Below are 23124 nucleotides of genomic sequence, written 5' to 3'. Positions count from 1 at the left end.
ATACATACATACATACATACATACATACATACATACATATAAACATGTATTCAATATATATTCAGTATTAATCATTATTTATTTGTGTCATTGTTAATCATTATTTATTTGTGCCATTATTAATCTTTATTTATTAGTGTTTGTATAGTTATATAAATATGTATTGATATTACTAAATAATTTATTAAATAAATTATGAACGGCTGTGTGCTTTGTAATATGCTCTTCATACATCGATATCAGAATATTCCATTCCTATTCTATTGTTATAGCCACTAAGCATATTTAAATATGCTGAACTATGTATTAAAAACACTCAAAAAATACAATTGTTTATAAATGTAGCTTTGATAGATGTTTGAATATGGTTTCCAGTAACAAAAAAGTGTGTTATGATCGATTAAATGCGCTGATACGTCATTGTGCTGCTAAACACACAACGCTGAGTGGAGTGGTGTACCGCTCCAATATGGCCGCCCTAAATCTCGTCAGCAACAATAGGCGAGAGGGATCCATGAGGCGTCTATCCTTATGTCTACGACGTAAACAGTAACATGCAGGGGGTCATGAAATTCTCCTGGGGAATTGGAGGAATACCTTTGATACGACCGGTGATGAAGAGGAACCCGTTCTCGTCGTGTTTTCCCAGGTCGCCCGAGTGCAGCCAGCCGTCTTCGTCGATGGCTTCCTGCGTCTTGTCGGGCATGTCGAGGTAACCCATGAAGACATGGCGGCCCCAGAAGCAGATCTCACCGTTTCCCTCATCGTCGGGGCTGTGCAGCCTTGTTTTACATCCTGAAATCTCTTTACCACAACTACAGGACAAAAAACGTGAGTTAATCTCTTTTAATTTACCAATAATGATTAAAAAAAAAGTGAGTGACAAGTTCATGAAACACAGAAAAGCTAGCTAGCTAGCTAGCAATGATATATTTGCGGCTAGTTAGCAGTAGCCTGAACCGCTTCGAGTCACAGAACAAAATGAAGATGTTTGCATGCAACTCAAACTTTTGCCTGACAGAAAATCCCTTTAGCAAAACAATACACATAGTAGACTAAAACAATTCTGCATTTAAGGCCAACTTAAGTTGTTTTTTATGACTTTAGGACATTTTAAGACATTAATTTTAGATACATTAGTTTTTTCTCTAAGTCTTTGACCTCTTCTCTGTATCTGCAGACGCAAACAAATGGATTTGTATCTATTTGCATCTGTACATATTAGCGCTATCTGCTTTGTGAATCTAGTGATATAATGATATAAATTTTACCTGGTGAGTTTGAAGGCCTCAGGTGTGGAGATGGTGTGGGGTCCGGTGCTCTCGCTCATGCCGTAAAGCTCATAGAGAGGAATATTTAGGCTGAGGAAGAACTCCAGGGTGTCTTTGGTGATTGGGGCGGCGCCTGTGAAGCATTTGGTGCAGCGGTCCAGGCCGAGAGCCTTGCGTACTTTCTTAAACACGAGCTTTTTGGCAACCTGATAGCTGAACGGGGTGCGGGCAGCTGCTACGCTTCTGGGAAAACAAAAAAAAATATGGAGAAGTGAAAGGTCAACTCAATGTTAACGCCACAAAATGTAACGTAGGAAAAAAAAGCTTTAATTTCCTCAAATTTAACATTTAACCGAAACAAATTCTCTGAATGATTTTAATGTTGTTAAATAAGACTTACTGATTCATTTTGGTCAGATTGGTCTGCAGACCAACATCTTTGGCCCAGGCAGCCACTTTCCTCTGCACAGTTGATGATTTCGCTCCGACGGATTTCATTTTCTCCTGCATCTTTTCCCAGACACGCGGGACGCCCATGAAGGCCGTCGGATGTGCTTCCTTCATGGTGTTCACCAGAGATCCCTGAGAAAACGCAACAAAATATGTATTTACTTGGTTTCCATGGAGAACCCTTTAACTAAGCCAAACAAAGCACACAGACAGTCATGTAGCCCTCTGGTTATCTGTCTCTGGTTGATCATCAACTCTTCCTAACATGACACGCTTTAATTGTACCAATAAACATATTTAGGGTTTACATTAAATGGAACTGGTTTCAAAATAAAAGCCGTTGTTAAGAGGAAGCATATTGAGGTTTTATGCTATTAAAAAAAGAGAACTTTTTAAAAATAGGTGATTCATACGACTTGTTCTTCCTGTTTTAAAACATCCAGCATCTGAACTACAAACTGGAAAACATTCAAAATGTTCTCAAACTTAAAGATTATGTTAATATTTTTTTTTATTTTATGAGATTAAATTTAAATCATTACCTTTGGGTTAGAGCTGCAATTTGTAACTTTTATTACAAATATATTTTGCATATCTGTTGAAACGGTCAAGTTACTTGTTTTGTCTTATTTTAAATGTATTAAGATTTTTGTACTAAAGCCTAGACAAAATAACTTGCTATGATTTTGTGCTTTTGCAGTGCTCTTAGATCATGGTTCAAGAAAGGATCTTTTTAAACTGGATCCAGTTTAGATAAAGTTATAACAGATTATAACTGTTGGATCAGATGATTTTTACCTGATGTGATTTTGTATTGAATTGTCCTCAGTCTAGTTTGGGTTTTTCAGCTTTTATGATTAGTAGAACAGCAAGATAATTTTATACGCAAATATTTAGAATTTAACAAAAACTAAGGAAAAAAGTAAAAAAAATTTCAATTTTGGAAAATTCTAGACATTGGAAATGTAAAATCTATTGATGCAAAGGCTAGTTAGCATCGCCAACGAAGATGGCAGATAAACTGCCATTAGCACATTAAGACATGGTGACAATTTGAACAAATATGTAAAAAAAAAACAACATATATTTTGTAAAGTTAAATACTGCAGCTATAACTTTGCAGAACTATAAATGTAATCTGACATTTTGACTCCAATCATCTGAACTTTACGACTTTTGAGACGAAAGGTGAAACTGGTTTTTCTGACTGACCTAAAGCAGGAAAGGTTTCGTCTGATTTAAGGTCAGGCTGTGAGAAAACGCTGGCAGCTCCTCTCACCTTCAGGGCGTCCGGCTGAGCGAAGTAGGTCAGCCCTCCGACCTTCATGCTGATCCAGATGTCGACCATCTGAGCCGCGATGTGGCTCAGCGGCAGGTAGCTGATCACCCTCTCCTGGAACTGAAGGCCGTCCTTCAGCTCGACGTGTAAACCCGTTGCAGCTGCTGTCCAAGTTATCTGAGGGGAAAGACAAGAAAACATGGATTAGATGTCGTACACCTCTGGGGAAGCATGAACACCCAACTATGATTGTTTTAAATTTATATTTACCTTTAAAAATCATTTCTTAGTAAACAACTGACCTACAGAGTCCCTGTAAATTTTACTTTTCCAATCTTTGAAACTGAAAATTTTAGATTTTTTTTTCTTTAGTTTTTATTACATTCCAGATATTTAAGTGCAAAATCTGACTATCTTGCTGTTGTACTAACTCAAACCTCATGGAGGATAATTCAGTACAAAATCAGATCAGGTAAAAATCATCTGATCTATAACAACTTCTAGTTTGTGAGTTTTAGTGCTTTGTTTGCCATCAAAACTGGATCCAGTTTAAAAAATTAGATCCATTTTTTAACCATGAAACTGCAAAAACACAAAATCTTAAGTTATTTTGTATCTAGTTTTTAGAGCAAATATCTTGGTACACTTGAAATAAGACAAAACTAACTTACAAGTAACTTTTTAGCAACATTTTCTAGTCAATAATTAATTAATAATGATGAAGTACTGGTGTTTATTTCACTTATAGCTTTTTCTCATGTTAAAAGTGAAATAATCTGCCAGTGGAACTGGAACTTTTCCATCATTATTAATGAATTATTGTATTAAAACAAACCTCTGCATCTTTCTGAAACGCTACTTGTAAGTTTTGATTTATTTCAAGCATAATAAGACATTTTCATTAGAAACTAGACAAAAATAGTTGGTAAGATTTTGTGTTTTTGCAGTGCAGGAGCCTCAAACAAGCAGACAAATATGTATTTCTGTAGTTTTTTTTTAGTTTTATTTTAGGGCAGTAACTCAAAATTCATAGCAAAGACACCAAGTATGCCCATTAAAATAAAATACACTTTATTTTATTTTATTTTTTTAAATTTAGATTTCTTAAGACTTAAGAACACAATCGGTTTGTAAAATTGAGAAATTTTGATTCAGTATTTTTTCCGGCTGCTCAGGAATTAGAACACAAACTGGGCTAAAAGCCTCTGAATAATCAATCTGAAACCTAAGAAGCACTGTAAGAATACCTGTTAATTTTCACTATTAGCAAAACAGTTTGAGATCCTAATTCCTCAGATTTGATTCTTTCCTCCTGAACTTTTGTGGCAGAGTTTAAAACAGTCATGCGTCCCTGTCTGAGTTTCATCAGAGCGTCACAAGATCAACCTGAGGGGTGCAGAGATAATCAGCAGGCGAGGACAGAGATGAAACATTCCTTTGTTTATTTTAGACCTTCTCACTTTTAGTTTGAGTATTTTTTTGTATTTTAAATGGTTATAACCAAACCATGCAGAAAGTTTAGGTAGTAAACTGCTGTAATCATCAGTCAGATTAAAAATGAGGGATTTGTGGCTGTTTTTTATATTTATATCTGAAACATTGTGTAGTGAAAACAAAACTTGAACTTGTTTAATATTTTATGAGATATTAACAAAATTTTGTGTATTTGATTGGGATTTTATGTGATAGACTAACACAAAGTAGAAGTGGAAGGAAAATTAGGTGTTTGAAAAATCTGAAAAGTGTGGCGTGCATTTCAGCCCCCGTGGATCTATGCAGTTAAAGCATAGATGCACGGGGTCTATGCAGATTATTTCACTAATAACCAGTACTTTTTCATCAATATTAATTAATATTTTTACTTAAAACAAGCTGAAAAGTTACTTGTAAGCTAGGTTTGTCTTATTTCAAGTGTATTAAGATATTTGCAGTAGAAACTAGATCAAAATACTTGGTAAGATTTTGTGTTGTCTCAAATGTGAGAACATTTCTATTTATATCTATTCTGTCACTTCAGATAGTCAGACCCTTCACATGTTGTGCTGATTCATAGGTAGAGGTCTCCCTGGAAAGCACCCACTATGAGGCACACAGAGTCACTGACGTCTGGCTCGAAGCATGCAACATTTGCAGGTCTCATCACTCACATTGTCATGGCTCAGCATCACGCCCTTCGGCTGGCCCGTGGTTCCTGAGGTGTAGATGAGCATGCAGCACTGGTTGGGCTTCTGGCTGGAGATGATTGCATCAAGAGGCCCGTCCGGATCGTTGCGGCCGAGCTCCATGAATTCTGCCCACTGTTGTGGAGGAAAACCAGTCAGACGGGCTTTTCCACGTTCGCTCTCTCTCTCTCTCTCTCTCTCTCTCTCTCTGTGTGTGTTTGTGCTTACCGAGTACAGGTTGGGCCTCTTCTCCTTTAGTGCATCTTTGTACTGGATAATTGCTTTCAAGTGAGGCAGCTTGTCTTCAATCTGGTGGCAGAAACAATACATTCCTGTGAGGACAATACCTTTTTTGTTTTTAACATTTTAGTTCACACTGCAACAACAAAGAATCTCACCAAGAATTTTTGGTCTTGCTTCTGGTGCAAATATTTTAGTTCACTTGAAATAAAACAAAACTAACTTGCAATTGGCTTTCAGCAAGGATAGGAGCTTGTTAATAAAAAAGTACTAGTTCCACTGGCAGACATTTCCCCCCACGTTAAAAGTGAAATAATCAAGCACTTTTTCATCAATAAAAATAAATTATTGACTTAAAACAAGCTCCTATGTCTTGCTAGAAAGCTACTTTAAATTTAGTTCTGTCTTATTTTGAGTCTACTAAGATATTTGCTCTAGAAAATGGACCAAAAATACTTTTAAGGTAAGGCTTTGAATTTTTGCAGTGAAGCATCTGGTACTCTCTGAGCTTTTATTTTCTGTAAAATAAAAGGCTAAACTCAAATTTTTGTGGCTGAAATCAAAACATATAATCTGATGTGAGGTGAACAAGTTTCCACCTGGAGTAATCTAATGAAGCAACCAAGAAAATGTCATTAACTGAAATGTTCTATTTATACTAAAATAAATACTTGTTAATAGTTTTTGTTGGAGCGTTAATTAAATAAATAAATAAATTAAAAAAGGCTTCATTCACACAGCAAGCAAATGCGACCGAAACCTGATTCTTCTTTTTTGCACATATGCGACTTTTTCTTGGCAATCGGAACCTCTCAATTCTGATATTTTCACCAAAATAAAAAACAAATCTGCAAAAACAAACAAAAGTACAAATCTAAAGTGGTAAAAGCTGTGTTTTGATTCCTTTCTGGAACAGAAAATAAATCATATTTTCTTTTTTCTGTGATTTACACGGTCATTCTCGTCTCACCTGGAGGATTTTCTGCAGCTGTTTGTGGTTCTCCACCACAATAATGTTTGCTTTGGAGTTTTCTGCTACGTAGTGACAAGCCTCAGGAGAGTTGGTAGTGTAAATCCCCACAGCGAGCCCCCTGCAGGAGGAGAGGGAGTCAAAGTTAGCACAGCTCATCCTGACGGGTCAGTACAGAGAAAAACCTGCATGAAGGGAGCGAGGAGGCTGAGCTTCCAGCAGCACAAAAACGGCAAACAGTCAGAGCTACAGCAGCTGCATTTCTGTTGCAAATGTCTGAAAAACTTTGTCGATGTTCTGCGAATGTCGAAAAAACACAATGTTGCAACTGCGGCGTTTAAATTTGACAAAAATTAAATCATGCGTGAACAAGTTTCTTCACACGTTAAGTAATTTAAAATAATACCGCGCCGTCACCCCCCTGCTACTTCCTATCATTGTCTTGTTCTTTAAGACAAGATGTGAACGGATTTTCATAAACTTGTTAAAATAAACAGGAGGGTAAATTTAATTAAAACCAGGTTTAGGGAAGAGACTGAAGGATGTAGAGAACCACAAAGTGCTGAAATGAAGAGTTAGTTCGGAAAATGTTGCATAAACTGTAGGACTCTAGAAAGAAAGATGTTAAAATAAGCAAACAAAGTTGGATTTCATTCTCTCCGTTCCAGGGTTAGTAAAAATTAGAACATTTTTTCATATCTACAAGGATCCAGAAGGAAGAACATCTAATCTTTATTTTTTAAGAGTGTGACGCTAATGACATGAAAGCTGAGATTTGGAACATGGCAGCTGGTCGGGTCACATTCCTGGACATCAGGCGTCAAATCCAGAACCTGCATTCTGTGCACCAGAAGGCGTCTTTTAACTGCATTTCATTCCGGCTCACAAGTGAACCCTGGTGAAGCTTTTATGAAGGTAGATTACTTATTTTAATGGAGCTTTAGGAAAAAAAATCCAGAACTAAATTCATTAAATATTCCCATTATTACATCACTAAATTGCAAACAAAGCATGAGATATCCCAGCAGATGTTTGGTGATGTTGCAGCTGCAGCTGTAACCGATGGCTTTGCTCCGTTTTTATTCTGCTGGATGGCTCTGGTTTCTCAGATGGAGCGGGTTTTAACCGGTTTCATAACATAGACAGTAAAATGTTCAAGTCTTTATCCGAAGTCCTTGTCGTGAGGTGGTGTGGTTGCGGTGAGGAGAGACGCTGAGACCCAGGTTGTGTTGATGAATAAGATTAATTTAATAATAATACGCTCTCAGTCCAGGACAGGCAGCACGGCAAACAAGCACACAGCTAATACCGGTAGCAACTGACATATGGGACTCACGGGAGCTAGCACAGACCAGGACTTGGCAGTTCTACTGGAAAGTACATACGGTCTACAGAGAAGCAGGCACAAACCAGGACTTGGCAGTTCTACTGGAATGTCCGCGCAGCTTCACACGAACGACGTTAACAAAGACCAGTTGACGATAGACAAGGACCCGACGAGGAACACAGACAACAGGTGGGTATAAATACACACGGGATAATTAAGGGAATGAGACACACCTGGGGAGCAATCAACGGGGAGGACAGGACAGAGACTCACAGGGAAACAGGAACACATCGAAAAACTCAAAAACACACAGAAAACCACGGATCATGACAGTCCTGCTGCTAAAATCTGGGCTCAGTTACACTCCAGGGGGAGCAAATAGTTAAAAAAGGTTTTATTTGATAAAAAAATTAAAAAATAACATCTACATATAAGAAAATAAGTCAAATGTGTGCTTTAGGAAAATGAGACTGAAATGAAAACGTTTCCGTTAGGTTTATTAGGGCTGAAACGATTAATCAGATTAATTAAATCAATTGCTGAACTAATTTAGTAATTAATGGGAGAATAAAGACTTTTAAAAAAAGGACATTTGCTGAAGTTACGGCACAGTCAGAGCAGCAATTAAGCCGAAAACTACAAAAAATATATACATTTGGCATTTAAGATAAAAAAAAAAAACCTTTGTAAATATGTTCAACCCAGAACTTCCTCTACTGGCAGTTTTAGCTTCACCCAGTTCGAATAAAAAAAAAAATCTCCTCTTAAATACCTTTTTCAGTTTCCAATCAGTTAATGGAGAAACCATGAATTATCAGAGTGACTTCAGTGAGTCAGCCTCTCGTTTGGCTTATCGCTTTAATCAGTCATTTGATCAGAAAAATATCTCAGCTGGATAAGAAGCGACCTGCCGACCTTGACCTGCCAGTCGAGGTCGGACACTCATAAACTCGGCGATAAACATGTAAACACGCTGATGCAGAAACGCTGATAAACCATCGTGACCAAACCAGACGACTCGGAAACTCACCCGGCCAAAATGGCGCCGATGTCGGCGATGAACCACTCGGCAGAGTTGAAGCCCAGAATCCCAACGCCATGGAAACGCTCCAAACCGAGCTGCAGAAATATAAAACAACAAAGTTTAAAAAATAAAAAATACACAGTTAACTGATCTCAAAACTTTTACCAGGGAAGACGGTGAAGATACTGGCAGCATGTCCTCACTTATTAAATAAGTAATTTATTAAACTTTTAAATCTTTTTAACTTGATGATTTTTAAAAATGTTCTAAAACTTTAAGTTTTGACAGTGTTTGTTTTTCATTGGTTAAAAATTATAATTTGCATTTAAAACGTAGGAGTTTCAAATCCCGGTTTGAGTTTAAACAAGTAGTTGAATAAATTGTGATAAATCAATTATTGAAATAGTCATCAAGTAATTTAGTAATTGATTCCAAACATACAGACTCAAAAAAGGAAAATTGCTGAAATAAAACCCTCAGAGAAGTAAAACAAAAACTGCACCAAATATATAAACATCTTGCATTTAAGATGTAAATCTGCTCTATGAAAACTACACAAGATTCATATTCTGTAATACACACACACACACACACACACACACACACACACTGGATGTGTGTGTATATATATATATATATATATATGGACCTTTTGCTATTAATTATTAATCCAAAAAAATAATCAGACAGTATTTATTTAGCTGCAGATTCGTCCTTTGCTAAAAAAGGATCAAATGTTCACTATTAGAACGCCATTTTACTGCATTATTGCATTTTAGGCTACTTATTTTTGTATGCCAAAAAGTAATTTTTTTATGTGCGTCTTTTAATGCATTTCTAATATTGAGCAAATCAAAAAGACTTGAGGGGTTAAATGAAAAATCAGCAGAATGTGTCAATATTTGTATCTGATTATTCAGTTAATTGTCAGAATAATTGATTTTTCTGAAATAATCTTCTGTTGCATCATCATCATCATCATCGCTACTGTGATGTGATCCGTTGCTATGACGACATGTAAAGTGATGCCTAAATGAGTCATTTAAATTCATGAAGTCTTACATTGCAGAGAACTAAATATCATGTAAATATTATGCTGCTAATATCTGCTGAAGGTTTGTTTAAAAATAAAAAAATCATGTCAGAATGCCAGTGGATGTGGAAACAAATTTATATTAACTGTTAATTATCCAAAAATAAAACATACAAGAGAATAAGACATTAACTGAGGGATACATTTAGTTGGAACTAAAAGTAATCTGGATTTTTTAAAATTCATTTTCTAATTCAGGAGAGTTTAACACCTGAACCATGCAGGGTATATCCAAACAAACTGAACTAAAATGTGTTTTTAGTTTTAGGAATGCGGATAAACAAGACCTCTTCTCCCTGAAGGTGTTCTGATTGGATTAGAAAAAAGAAAATGAAACCAACCTTTAGGAAGCTCTTTGCAGCAGTGCGGCAGTCCTGGTAGTATTGTTTGTAGGTGAGGGATTTCTGCTGCTCGCCCTCCTTCCATTTCAAAGCTGTGAAGTCACTGAATCGATCTGCAGCTGCAGCAAACATCTGGTTCACAGTCAGAGCATCTGCAGCCTCACCGGAGCCCTCGACCCGGAGTTTCACCTCTCCGTCGCGCTGCGTCGTCCAGAGACGGAGCTCTGACGACGGCGGCACGGACAGGGAGTCTGGGCGCTGGGCGTTCACTGAAACACGCAGAGAGAGAAAACGCTCAGAGGTCTGACGACAAAATCAGTCAGTCGAGGAAAAAGGCCTCATTTTCAGGAGAGACCTTCATGATTTCTAAGATAAAAAATATTCAGTTTCTGCATGCAGTTTTGTTATTTTGCTGTTAAAAAAACAGTAGGACCTGTGTCTACTTAATTACACAAATTTTTTAACGCTTGAAAAATTAAAACACAATTAATCTCTTTTTATTTTACATACAAGAGGTGGAACCTTTGTGTTGTGTTTCTGGTACGTCCATGAATCTGTCGCACAACAGCAGTGGACGATAAAGCCGCTTCATTTGCCCCAGTGGGGGTTAATTTTAGGTTTAAAAAATTATCTGATTGGGCAAAAAGGAGGTAGCCGATCAGCAAAGCTACTCAAGACTAAAATAGCTTCTCAATGTTAAACATGCTGCAGCAGCACAGAAGCTTTAAGGAACTTACATGAATGATCAGGGTTTCCTGAAACACTAAAAAGCTGAATGGTTATAACATAAATACACTAATCTGATGTTTAAATATCCTAAATAACAGATTAAAAACGACAAATATGTTTGTCAGTAAGTTCATATTTATGCTTATTCTATAATTTTGCATCAAAAAGGGTTTTTGGATTGAAAATATTACTGATTTTGTCGATATATGGTTTTCGATTAAGATGCGATTAATTCATTATAATTAAAACTTTTGAGTCCTGCCAATATGAAAACACAGATACGTCTTGGACATAGGGTATTATGAGTAGATGTTGGATCTAATGAACCTCTGCTGTGCTCAGGTGTTTTAAGGTCCGTCAACGGTGGATTAATTAGAAGAAGATTTTCTAAATGGTTTCCAAAGTCAGATGTTTACATACATCTCAAAGCATGCTCTATAATAAACTTTTGAACTGCACAAATTGTGTCAGCTCAACAAGAACTGGCCTCCTGATGCAGCCCGAATCTGAGTTTTAATATAAGTTTTATTCTGGCATTCAGTGAGAGGAAATAACTTTCTTAATCCTGACTGAACATGACAAGTTTAGTCTGATTTAAGGTCAAACACAGAGAAAACAGGATGTGGGTCTATTTATACGGTGTGAACCGCAAGCTAAAACTGACAGGACACAAAAATGTCAGCTGATCACTGATTTAAACTTTAGCAGAAACCTGAGTGTACGTCACATTTAGAGATTATTATTCTGATTATCCATCGAACTGTCTGTCGTATCTAAGCTATAATTTTACTATCGTACTCGAATAACACATAGCAGCAACTGGAGAACAATCACTAGAACCAAATTAGTGCAGCAGCAGGAGCTAGCATCGTCTTCTGGGTGCCATAAAACCCAAAGGATTTTAATAATTAATCTAGGAGGCGGCTTGTCGCCCCTTTGGGAGTTTACAGTGTGACAGACCAGATGGGATGTAACCTAACGATCTGCAGGATGTTTTGAATATAAAGTGGGATAACATGGTGGATTTATTACAGGAACAGCAGCTGCTTATCAGTTCCTCTAACAAGCTGGATGGTGAATAACTTTCTCATGGAAAAAAAAAAAATCTGTTAGCTCTTGTTTTTACGCAGACGCAGGTTGGGTCTATTGAATAAATTTCCACAGAATAAAACTGTCTAAAAGTAAGATAAGACATGCTCTAGTGGATACACATGTAGTTTATTGTTATCTTTACAGATAACGAAGGAAACACTTTTCCGTCAGTGACTTTAGCAGGAAAGAAAGTCACCGTTTAAGGGAAGGAGAGAGGAAGGAGCGTTTGTTCTGCCAAAGAATGTGTTTTCTGCTTCCTCAGGAAAAGACGTGCGCTCACAAATGCTGAGTTCAGCAACAAGAGCAGACAGAATAACTGCATCCAGGATTATAGTAAAGCCTAAAAGCTATTTTTTAATCTTGTCTTTTAAATCCAGCTGCTCAGACAACAAACACGTGGCGGTTTTCCTTGGGGCCTCACCCTGTGGTGTGTCTGAGCTCTGCAGAGCAGCTGCATCTCCAGCAGGAACCTCCTCCTCCTTCTCCCCGGTGGACTCTTCCTCTGATGACTCACTGAGGAACAGGAAGGAGGAAAACACATTTATGAGTGAGTTAATTCCCAAAGGAAGCGGGGTAAATCTGAAAAACGGTGCCAAGTCATCGGGGGGGAACCAGCGGCTGTCATCATCCACTATTTTGATCTGTATTTAAAGATCAAAATAAATACAGTCAGCTTGGACTTAATTAATACATGCAAAGTTATGCAAATTATGCTCTGAAGTCCCAAAGACAGTTTCACTCTTACAACCATTTCAGGAAGTATTTTAAACAAGATTCTGATTTCCTTCTTTCTGTTAAAAGTGATGATGAAGAGTTTCAGCCTGAATGGCTTCTGAGCTGACAAGCATGTAGAATATTTACAAATTTAAAACATTCCCACATGGCAGGCAAGTAAGTTCCAGTTTTTTAAAAAAGAGGAATAAGTTAAATAAGTTAGTTGCAGCCCCATTTGAAAACGAACCACGAGTTTTTTTGTTAAAATAGCTTTACTTGAAGACATAAAGAAATTACATTTTGTTTTCTCTGGCTTTAAAAAACACTGCAGAAAAGGACAAATTCAGAATGTTTTGACCCAGGTTATATGCTGTATATAAAAAGAAATAATTAATGGGCCAAGAAGTCAACCTTGGGGAACTTTTTTTGAAAATAATAAGCCTGTGCAGACTATACAAACAATCCACTGGCAGCTGAAGTTAAACAAAAGGAATAACAAACGTTTTTGTCTCATTACGTTAAATGTAACTTCCTAAGCTAGCCATCGTAACGCATCGTGTTAACATACTTTGCCGTGTCTCCAATGCCGTCATCAAGGGAGGCTGAGCTGTCTCCTGCACCACAGGACTGTATCGCTTCACCTGCTTTAGGAGGCTCCACCACCACGGGTTCGGACATGGCGCTGGACTCGCACGCGGTCACTGCAGGAGACAAACGTCACGATTCTTTAAGCTTTAAACGCAGTGAAAAGCAGCTACAGGAGCACATGAAACACACATCAGCTGGATTATTTATCAGAGAGGGAAACAGAGATGAAACTTTGTTTTTTTCTTACTGTTATTTTTACAGAGAGGGAAGATCATGTGCAAAACAAATTCTAGCAAGTCGCAGAAACCAAATCAGCTTCTGGACATTTGATCTCTCTTCATGTCACAAATACTGCAGATTATTTAAAATCGTTAGTTTCAGTAAGGCTGAAGTCAGGGCTTTGAATAGGCCATAAATGTAAGTTCTCTAATGCTACTTTGCTTTGTGTCTCCATGTTTCAATCATCAAACCCAAACTGTACGATGAAAGGAAATGGGTTATGATGTTCCAGAACAACCAAGGAAACGCCGTCATCGGCTGAAATTTGTAGCTGCTCACATGGACGACAAAAATGCCTTGTGGAGAAACGTTTCATTATTAGATAAGGGAAAGACTGAAGTATTCGGCCACGATGACATCAAGGTGAGGCTTTCAAACCTACGAACAGAGTACCAACTGGTGGTGGCAGTGTAATGCTGAGGGCCTACTATTAGTTAGTATTCAGCAAAATTCCCAGAAAGTCAGAAGCTGTACAGAGCTGCAGCTGAATCCATCTGCACATGCCACATCCGTTTACACTGTAAAAAATATTTCTTTCATCTTCCAGATCCGTGTTTTTTTGAAACACAAGTTTGGAATGACCCTTTATATATCTGTCAGTACTCATATTTATTTTATCTAGAGCATATTGACAAATGGCAGCACACAGTGACACATGAAAGATAAGCACAACTGACTCAAAGGGACTAATTTATGGTGTAAGAAAATAACCCTATTACTACCATTATTTAAAGTTATCATTTATCCTAGATGTTATCAGGGAAGTGACGTTTTTAGGTGATGTATTTTTAACATCCAGTGTTTGTCTTTGTACCAGTACTGAGTTTAAAACTTCAGTATCGTGACTACTTTAATGCAAACAAAGGTTTTGAATGGATGAAGTAGGCTAACCTTAAGCCTCCAACTCTTAATTGTCTTAAAAAATTAGGAATAATGCTTTGAAGTTGGAGTTCAAATGAAATGAACTCCACCATTTCTGATAATAAGGACCAAATATCCAGGGTTATGCCATGGCTTTAGAAAGAAGAAACAAGTGTCAGTGAGGGGTGTATGTATATACTTGAGTCTGTATGTAATTTTCACCCTGTAGTTTAGAAAACAAACCCATAACAGATTCAACGCCCAAAGTTGGACTCATATGCTGCGCCCAAACAAAAAAAGGTTAAAATAAACATAATAAAAACTAAACTTCTGACCACAGCTGTAGCTGAATAGCATAAAGATGCCCAAACAAAGACAACTATTTTTACTCTCTAATAGTCAAAGGTTAGAGCTTTAGCAGTGTTTGAAACATTGAATACAGGCCCTTTAAAGTTTTGTTTATCGGCTTTATTGTTGCATCCTGAGAGGAACTGCGTCTAATACTCCCCAACAATAAACGCGGTCACATCCGCGCCCTTTTTCCCTCGTTCAACCCTCTGTTGTTGCTCCCTTATCACATCTTTGACCTGTTTATTTAAGGGGGCTGACAACACGTTCCAGCAGCTTCGTCTGCTTGTTGTGGCAGGAGCCTATCATGGCTCGCCTGTCAGGAACAATTAGGCTCGGGTAATGGGAAAGAAAACGACTCCAGAGGTCAGACGGAGCAGGAACAAACATAGTTTGCTCAAACTAGGCCTCCATTAGGCAACCACAAACGGTTAAACTGAACATTTTAACCAACAACTGTGTCCAAATTGGCTCTGATCAAAACATTTGAGGCCCGCTTCCACTTTTAATGGTTCACATTGGGGAACGCTCAGATTTGGGGATGTTAAATGACCCCGTCCAGCCAGTTCAGCCTGCAGAGTGAACCGTAGACGGATGAGGGAGGAGGCAGACATGAGGGGGTGAACTGAGACCCCAACCCCCTCCTGCGTCTTCAGTCTCTGGCTTTGTTTGGGTCTTGGGCGTGACCTAGAAACCTAATCAGTCATGGGTCGGTATGACATCACTACGGGATGATAACCTTGAGTAAAAACACCACATTTTGACTCGTGATTTTCTCTTGTTAAAATGCCTTTTAACAACTAATGTAAAGAAGATATCAGCAGGTTTAGAACTAACCATTGATAACTAGATCAATGTTTATATCTAGTGAAACTTGTAAAACTCTTTGAGGTGTTTTAGGCAAATATTGCTTTAAGCGTACGTTTCAGAATTAGTCCAAAATGTACGTTGGGTCTCAATAAAATGCATTTTGATAAATAATTTCCATGTAGAACATGAAACATGTCCAGTATAAGCCAAGTTAAACTTTTCTTATTACAGAAAAGCACATAATGGCTAAAATGTTGCAATAATCTGGTTGTACACAACTGATACTTAGTTGAAGCCACATGTTGTAGGCATGCTACAAAGGGTTAATAGGAGCCTATTGCACAAAAAATGTTATGCTAGCATTACAGAAACTGGAAATTGTTTCGACAAGAGTGAAACTAGTCAGGGAAGCTGCCAAGAACAGCAACACTGAAGGAGCTGGATGAATCTACTAACAAGCGCTGATTGTGTTCACCATGTGACAACAGATTCTTGTTATTTTCAGGATTACAACACTGAATTATGTTTTCTTCCAACAAAAATATCCACATCTAAACTTTCCTCGACTCTTAAAGGAGAATGTGCTGTGTCTCCAAATAACAGATTCAGTCCAAAACCTTTAAGTGTGTGCTACAAAGTTAGGAATAAAGAGTGAAGTTTCATCAATTACTTAATAAAAGTTTTGGCTTGTGAACTAAATCTAAGAAATGTCCTCAGAATTTGAGCGATTTGGAGAAAGTTTGGGATGCAGGGTGGAGAAATGTCACCAAACTAAACACAACTGAATGTTGATAGAGTTTAAGGTCCAACCAGGTTGTTGCATCATTATTTCATCTTTCATTTCACTTTTAGAGGTCATGTCAATTTTTGTGTGTGAAACATTTAGAAATAATGAGCATGCTATAGTTGTTTTATTTATTTATTTACTTCTTTGTATTTTAAAAGCGCTGCAGCCCTGTCTGATTATCGGCCACCGTCATCTGAGGCCTTCGTATTCAACATCACATACATTCTTGAGATTCCAGCTCTCATTTAGCTTTGAAATGAACAAAGCGACCTGCAGCTATTACAGGTAGAGAAAAAAAACGCCTTAAAGCTTCAGTAAATGGTCATCATGGAGGCCAGTGGTTGACGATTTACGGCCAACGCAAGACCGTTTTATTTGCATTGTGCATTTTTAGCAACAAGGCAATTGAAAGTGGTCTACATGATTAGAATAAAATAAAACAAATAAGTAAGAAACATTAGTAAGGAAAACCTGTCAGTTGAAAAACAGGCTACATTTAATGCTGTGCTGGTTATTATTAACCATGAGAGGCTATAATGAAATGGCTTTTTAGACATGATTTAGCAGTTTTGCAGCTTTCTGGAAGTTTGTTCAAGATTTGTGAACCATAGAAGCTGAATTTTTCTTCTTCATGTTTGGTTCTGATTCTGGGGATGAAGAATAGACTTAAACCAGAAGACTTGAGTTGTCTGGAAGGTTGATATAACGACAATAGGTCTACAATGCCATCTATTATTTATAAACTAAGTGAAGTATTTTAAGGTCTCCTCTCTGAGCTACAGAGAACAGACTGTAGCTCAGTTTACGGACTTTAAAAACTGGGGTGATGCGCTTTATCTTCTTGGTTTTAGTGAGAATGCCAGAAGCACTGCTCTGGATCAGCTGCAGCTGTCTAATTTTTTAAGCAAAGCTGTGAAGACACTGTTGAGGTAATCAGGGCGACTAAAGATAAACAACAAATGGATGAGTTTTTTAGGATCTTGCTGGAATATAAGTAGATTAATCCTGGAAATGTTCTTCAGGTGACAGAAGACCGACTTTTTAATTGTCTTTATGTGACTCTGAAGGCTCAGGCCCATCACTGATCAGTAGTTTCTATCTCTAATAGCTGAAGCTGTAAAATATTTGAGTAATTCCACTTCAAACTATCTTTCAACACATTAAAATAATCTAATTACCGAAATGTAAATGATTTATTTCACATTCTAAGGCATCTTGTGCTGGAGTAAACATTATACAGGTAGGTTATGCTTGTTGTGGGTAAAGATTTACTGCTAAGGATGAATCACCCGGTGGAGTTCGCCCCCCTGTACAGACTGACACCAGTAGAGATGCTGCAGTCTTGCTGATGGGAGAGGATTATGACGATGGAGGACAGTGGAGCTTAGAAGCAGCTGTCCCAGTCAGAAAGGGAAAGGCAGCAACAGTTGAAGCGGCAACAACACTTTTATTTTTGGACCCTGGTTAACGGAGAAGAAACCCTAATAGAAAAAAAAAACCCATTGAATCAATAGAGGGAATCCCCACAAAACACAACATAATTTCAACAAGAATTTTCAGTTTCACTTTGATTAATTGACAAAACTACAGGCAAAATCCCCTTCTTTAAAGGTCTTTGTTTCTGTTTTCCCAAATAGGCTGAAGTAAGGTCAACTGAATTCATATTATGGATGGATCTGCTGACAGACAGAACTGGGCGTGAGCCTCTGCATCCTCTTTTTTTTTTGTGATCAAACTAATCAGTTTGCAAGAAATTGATTTAATTAACAAATGAGCTTCTGCTCTTAAAAGACAGAAAAGCAAAATGGAAAATTCATCCAGCTCTGCAGGCTGGGCTACACCCATTCAGCAAAGAGACAGAGTCTGTGTTGGCTGTCCGACCGAACCAAACACTTAAAATACTCATCAAGTCAAGATTTACCTTTACTGCAGCAAAAACTCTAAGAAAAATAAGTGAAATTTTATATTTGTATTAGAAAATAAACTAGTGAATTAGCTTATGGCACGAAACCTGTGGATGTTCATTATCTTAACTCATAAAACCAATCAACCTGTTTTTTCAGAAATCATTCCTAAAAACTTTCTTACCAAACCAGATTTGCTAAAATGAAGCTTGTTATTCAAGTTTAAGGAACTTCCTCCTACCCACACATTCTTTAAATTTTAAATTCAGCTACTCACGTTGCATCGTTAGATGATGATTCTCTTCTCGGCTTGTATCCAACACGTTTTCTCTAGGATTGCCACCCTTTCGCTATTCTCCTTTTATTTTATTTTATTTTTTAAATGAAGCAGATGTGGCACTAATCTTACAAATGACCAGGATATCTACAGCAAATCATTCATTTTCAAACTCTAGCAGCCGGCCGGCTCTGTTGGTCCCTCCTCCCGCTGTTACCCCACCCAAGACAGCTCACCAGCGTCTTCCAGGCAGTCTGCCCTCCCATCTTCATTTAGCTCGGCCTGATTGGCTGAAAAAGCTCACACCATGCATTACACAGAAACCTAAAAAAGAAGGAGGGGAAGTTGCAGAGAGGAAGCAAACGCACGTTTCCCTCCCCACTGATGATGCTGAAACTGAGACCCATCCCCCACGAGAGAAATACCGCCTTTACACTCATCCACATGCAGCATGGGGTTACTATCGGACGAGTCGCATGCAGAAATAATTCTGAAGGGTTGGGCTGCTTCATAACGTGTTCTGCTTTTAATGTGGCATTTTCTACATGACCTACAACCTGCTGTGCACAAACTTCAGTTAAACAAGCCTAACCTGGATGCCTTGATGACAAAGAAAGATTTCTTTCACTGTTTTCTACTTTTTAAACCACAACTCTAGAAGTTTTATGGAGCACACTGAATACATTGATCATGAATATACTAACTGGAACTGCAAGCAGTTATAATGGGTTCCTCGGCCAACCCTTACACCTCTCCACGGGCTTCCTAGTGGCATCACCAGCGCTCTAAGCGCAACAACCGAGTCGAGAAATTTTCAGGAGGTTAATGAGTGGAATGAAAAAGTGAGTGGGATTGCTGGATTCAGATCTTACTGGACAGACTGTGGCTACTTTTGCCTCATTTCCACTGAGAAGTACAGCAGGTGTCAGTACACAATTTTGTGCTTTTCTTCTGCAAAAGCGGCCAAAATACTGACAGTACCACATCATTCCTGGGCCCAGTTCAGGACAATTGTAGGTCTATGGGATAATAGCACAGTTTGGCTAGGGTGGAGCCAGAGGCATGACACAATTAATCGTGATAAATCGATTATTGAAATAATCATCTCCACAGGGCAATGGCATGGTACAGTTAGGGTGGAGCTACCAGTATCAACACAGTCCATTGATAGAGGGACAGAAAAACAAATGAGACATACTAGTGAGTCATGTTTGTTGTTGCACTAGTAATCGTAACGTTACATGTCTGGATTTAATCCCACTTGCCCAGTGAAAGTCTAACTGGAGGTGGAAACACCAGATCATAAAACAGCAATAAAAAAAAACAATGGGTCACTTGGAGGTTACAAATCATCATAAACAAAAATTTATTAATTTATTTTTTTAAATTGTATTTCTCAAAGCTCTGTTCTTGGCTCATTTTATTGCACTGCCAATCGCAACCAGCAAGACCAGTGCTTTAACTTGCTTTAACTTTGTTTTGCTGACCTAATTTTAGGAATTTGAATAAAATTTTAGCTGTCAGCTAAACTCTGCTGCTTGACAAGCCAATCCTGCTCTTCTTGTTTTGTTTTTTCCTTGCAGGAACATACCTGTTTAAACGAACAAATACCAGAGGTGCGGCAGGATAAACTGCAGGTGCACAACTTTAAGAAGAATGTAAAAACAAGAAAACCATATTTTAACCTCCCTTGAAGGTACATGAATCTAATCTTAAAACTCATTCAAATTACAACATGTAAGAGCTTAAGGGTATACATTTAAGTTTCCAGAAATATATTTATATAAAAATAAACCTGGTCCCACTAAAAGAATTGACCTCAACTTGTACCCAGAGGTCTGCATGACCTCATAAATGTGTGCAATCAGTACTCTGTTGAAAAATGCAGCCAATGGCCTGGCGAGACCTCATGACAGAGCCACCTCACCACCGCGTCACGTGACACCCAGAGCCGGCTGATCTGGTGCAACCACGCATGCTGCTCTGACATGCTGCAGGGCGATCTTAGTGCTGACGCACTCTAGAGACCATTCTCTCTCATCCCACACTCACCAAATATGCATCTTACAGAAAAAGAAACACATGAATCACCAGTAAACCGATTAATTAGGCAACCAGATAAAAAGATAATATCTTATTTACTTGTATATATCTAATGTTCTTGTTCCTGTTGGCTTAAACAAATGAGCTAAGCTTTACAGAAAGAAAAAGTCATTATGTAGTCAAATAACACAGATGGCAGGCCAACATTGTTTTACATCTTAGTCTTTTAAATGCAACCCACTGAGGATAAAGGAAGTGTGATGTATTCTTATTAAAGCTTTGTGCTATTTTTGTACTGACATTTCAATAATGACAGTTTAGGATTTCAGGAGTCCCAATATAATCATAAATACGCAAGAAAAAGCTGAAAGATACAGGTATAGTATTCCATAGTGGTGATAGCTTGTAATGCAATGCCAGCTACTCAACATTACGATATCAGAGCCGGCCCAAAGCATAAGCAACATTAGCTGCTGCCTGTGGTCCATCACAGAAATGGGCTTTAAGACCGCTTACTTCTCATAGCTAACTACATTTATTAACAATAAACATCTTCAAAATTATAATGAGTCTTTTAAAGTTCAAGTTTGGACTTATTTAGGATCTTAAATAACTGACAACTGTACAAGTTGTAATAATAAAGTTGCAGTTATTGTAAATATAAGTGTAAGTTCAGATTATGTTTGGTTGTAGTAAAAGTAGGAATGGGAAATATGGACTTTTATGAGAATAATTTGTGATTTTTAGTACAATGACAGCAAAACCCTTCTAGAAGATATATTGCCTTCTGATAATAAATCAGTCAGAGCCTTAAAAAATACAAAAATAACACGGCTGTGAAATAAAACTGCTCTTTATCAAAAAGGGTCCTTCACCAATTGCAATTCAATTGCAGTGCTAAACCATACAGAGTAAATGTGTTAAAAGTATTTTAAAACATAAACATAGGCTTAATCAATGATCTCATGTTTTTTTGTATTAGACCTAAACCAAAAAAATCAAAATTAACAAAAATATATCACTCTGTGGATAGTGCATATATAATTAATAAATATTTATTTATTTAAAATCCTATATTATTGGTCACGTGATGTTTGAATTTTCTAAAAAATCTCAATTTTAGACTTTTATTATCTGTGAGCCACCATGATCACATGAACAAAATAACTTGTGTATAATAAATTTATGCAAAATATGAGTTACACTTTTTAAAACTGCTTTACTTATTTATACTTTTTAGTGATATTCTAACATATTGAATAATAAACTTAAATCATACTAAATTTGAGTCAGTAATATTTAACTGATTACTACTATAGTACTTTAACATTCTAATACTTTGTTTATTATTAGTTACTACTAATAGACTGTAATAATTTGCTTATTATTAGTTAATTAATATTAACTTTTAAGCTTAATATTTTAAGCTTAAAGTATTATTTAGGGTCAAATAATACTTAAATTAGTGTTATTATTATTATTAGATACTTGTTACTATTGTTTAATAGTAAGCAAAGAGTCAACTTGTAGCCGAAAGAACAATGAGCCAATTGATCCGGATCCTACGGAAATCACATCACTAGCTCATCTGAGCTACAATCATTTTATGCCAGAAACAAAAAACTCCAGTATCTAAATTATGAAACGGTTGTAGTGTCTTCCTAAGTAAAACATCCCTGTGTTTTAAAAGTGTTCAATTTTATCTGAGAATATTATTCACTTAATTCCTTCGCTGCGGAGACGGAAACTTGTCTTATGATTTCTCAAACTGCATTTAAGCATCTTATAAACGTCACAGTAGCTTGCATGCTAGCATCACCAAAGCAGGTGTACATTTATAACAGACGGGATTTTAGCAGAGGTTAATGAAACTGGTTATCAGTTAAAGAAAGGGGTTTTTTTTTTTAATTGACCGAAATAACTTTCATGAAGCTGTTGAACTGAATGACTGACTGCGGAATGCTTAGCAACGGACGCTTGTACTCTTAGCGTCTGCTTTTAGCTTTAACTGCCTCTATTCCGCAAACTATTACTGTACATTTCTGGCGGGCGTTATCTGAACATTATGCCATTATCAGGATGACAAAAAGAAAAATAGAAAAGATAAACGCTGTGTTAATAACCACTTACCGCCAGAAGAAGCTTTTGAAAGACGTCTGTCTGTGACGTTGACAGCAGGGAAATGAAAGGAGCTCTGATGCTCGCTGAGCTGCTGGAGCCAGCTGTCACTTTTACAGCTCCAAGATAACACTCCCATTTAAACTCACAATGCTGGATGTCTCTCTGAAAAAAAACAACAACATGTTTTTAAAGTCGTATGTTCATAAGAAACACACGCAAATAAACAAACAAACAAACAAAAAAACTCCGATCATTTAATAACTTACTGTAAAGTTTATTTATATGCGTAGTTCAACAGGACAGGTGTTACCAGTTCATCAAAAGACGTTGGCAGGATTATACAGAGATTAGATTAATCTGGCAGTTTAGTGTTGCAGCATAGGTTTGTGCTGCCATCATGTGTTAAAAAGATGG

The 23124-nt window shown here is 37.4% G+C and overlaps 1 protein-coding gene across 2 annotated transcripts in view; it reads right to left on the bottom strand.

The window, feature by feature from the left end:
- Positions 1-22861, bottom strand: part of acsbg2 (acyl-CoA synthetase bubblegum family member 2) — a 27692-nt gene extending 4831 nt beyond the window's left edge. Inside the window, exons 1-12 of one of the 2 annotated variants that reach the window (XM_007550926.2) lie at positions 22720-22861; positions 13261-13393; positions 12400-12491; positions 10158-10426; positions 8730-8818; positions 6373-6493; positions 5391-5471; positions 5148-5297; positions 3001-3177; positions 1672-1853; positions 1272-1514; positions 598-815 (exon numbers count right to left, since the gene is read on the bottom strand). In XM_007550926.2, the coding sequence (XP_007550988.1) occupies positions 598-815; positions 1272-1514; positions 1672-1853; positions 3001-3177; positions 5148-5297; positions 5391-5471; positions 6373-6493; positions 8730-8818; positions 10158-10426; positions 12400-12491; positions 13261-13393; positions 22720-22846 (1882 nt within the window). In that variant the 5' untranslated portion in view covers positions 22847-22861. Of the gene's footprint in view, positions 1-597; positions 816-1271; positions 1515-1671; positions 1854-3000; positions 3178-5147; positions 5298-5390; positions 5472-6372; positions 6494-8729; positions 8819-10157; positions 10427-12399; positions 12492-13260; positions 13394-18546; positions 18771-22719 lie in introns of those variants that run through there. The other variant, XM_007550927.2, reaches the window with a different exon arrangement.
- Positions 22862-23124: the final 263 nt, after the last annotated feature.

Source organism: Poecilia formosa, unplaced genomic scaffold (assembly GCF_000485575.1).
Source record: "Poecilia formosa unplaced genomic scaffold, Poecilia_formosa-5.1.2 Scaffold38, whole genome shotgun sequence".
In the NCBI taxonomy this organism is placed as follows: domain Eukaryota; kingdom Metazoa; phylum Chordata; class Actinopteri; order Cyprinodontiformes; family Poeciliidae; genus Poecilia; species Poecilia formosa.
Note: the sequence above shows the minus strand (reverse complement) of the source record. Positions and strands in the feature narration are given on the sequence as shown.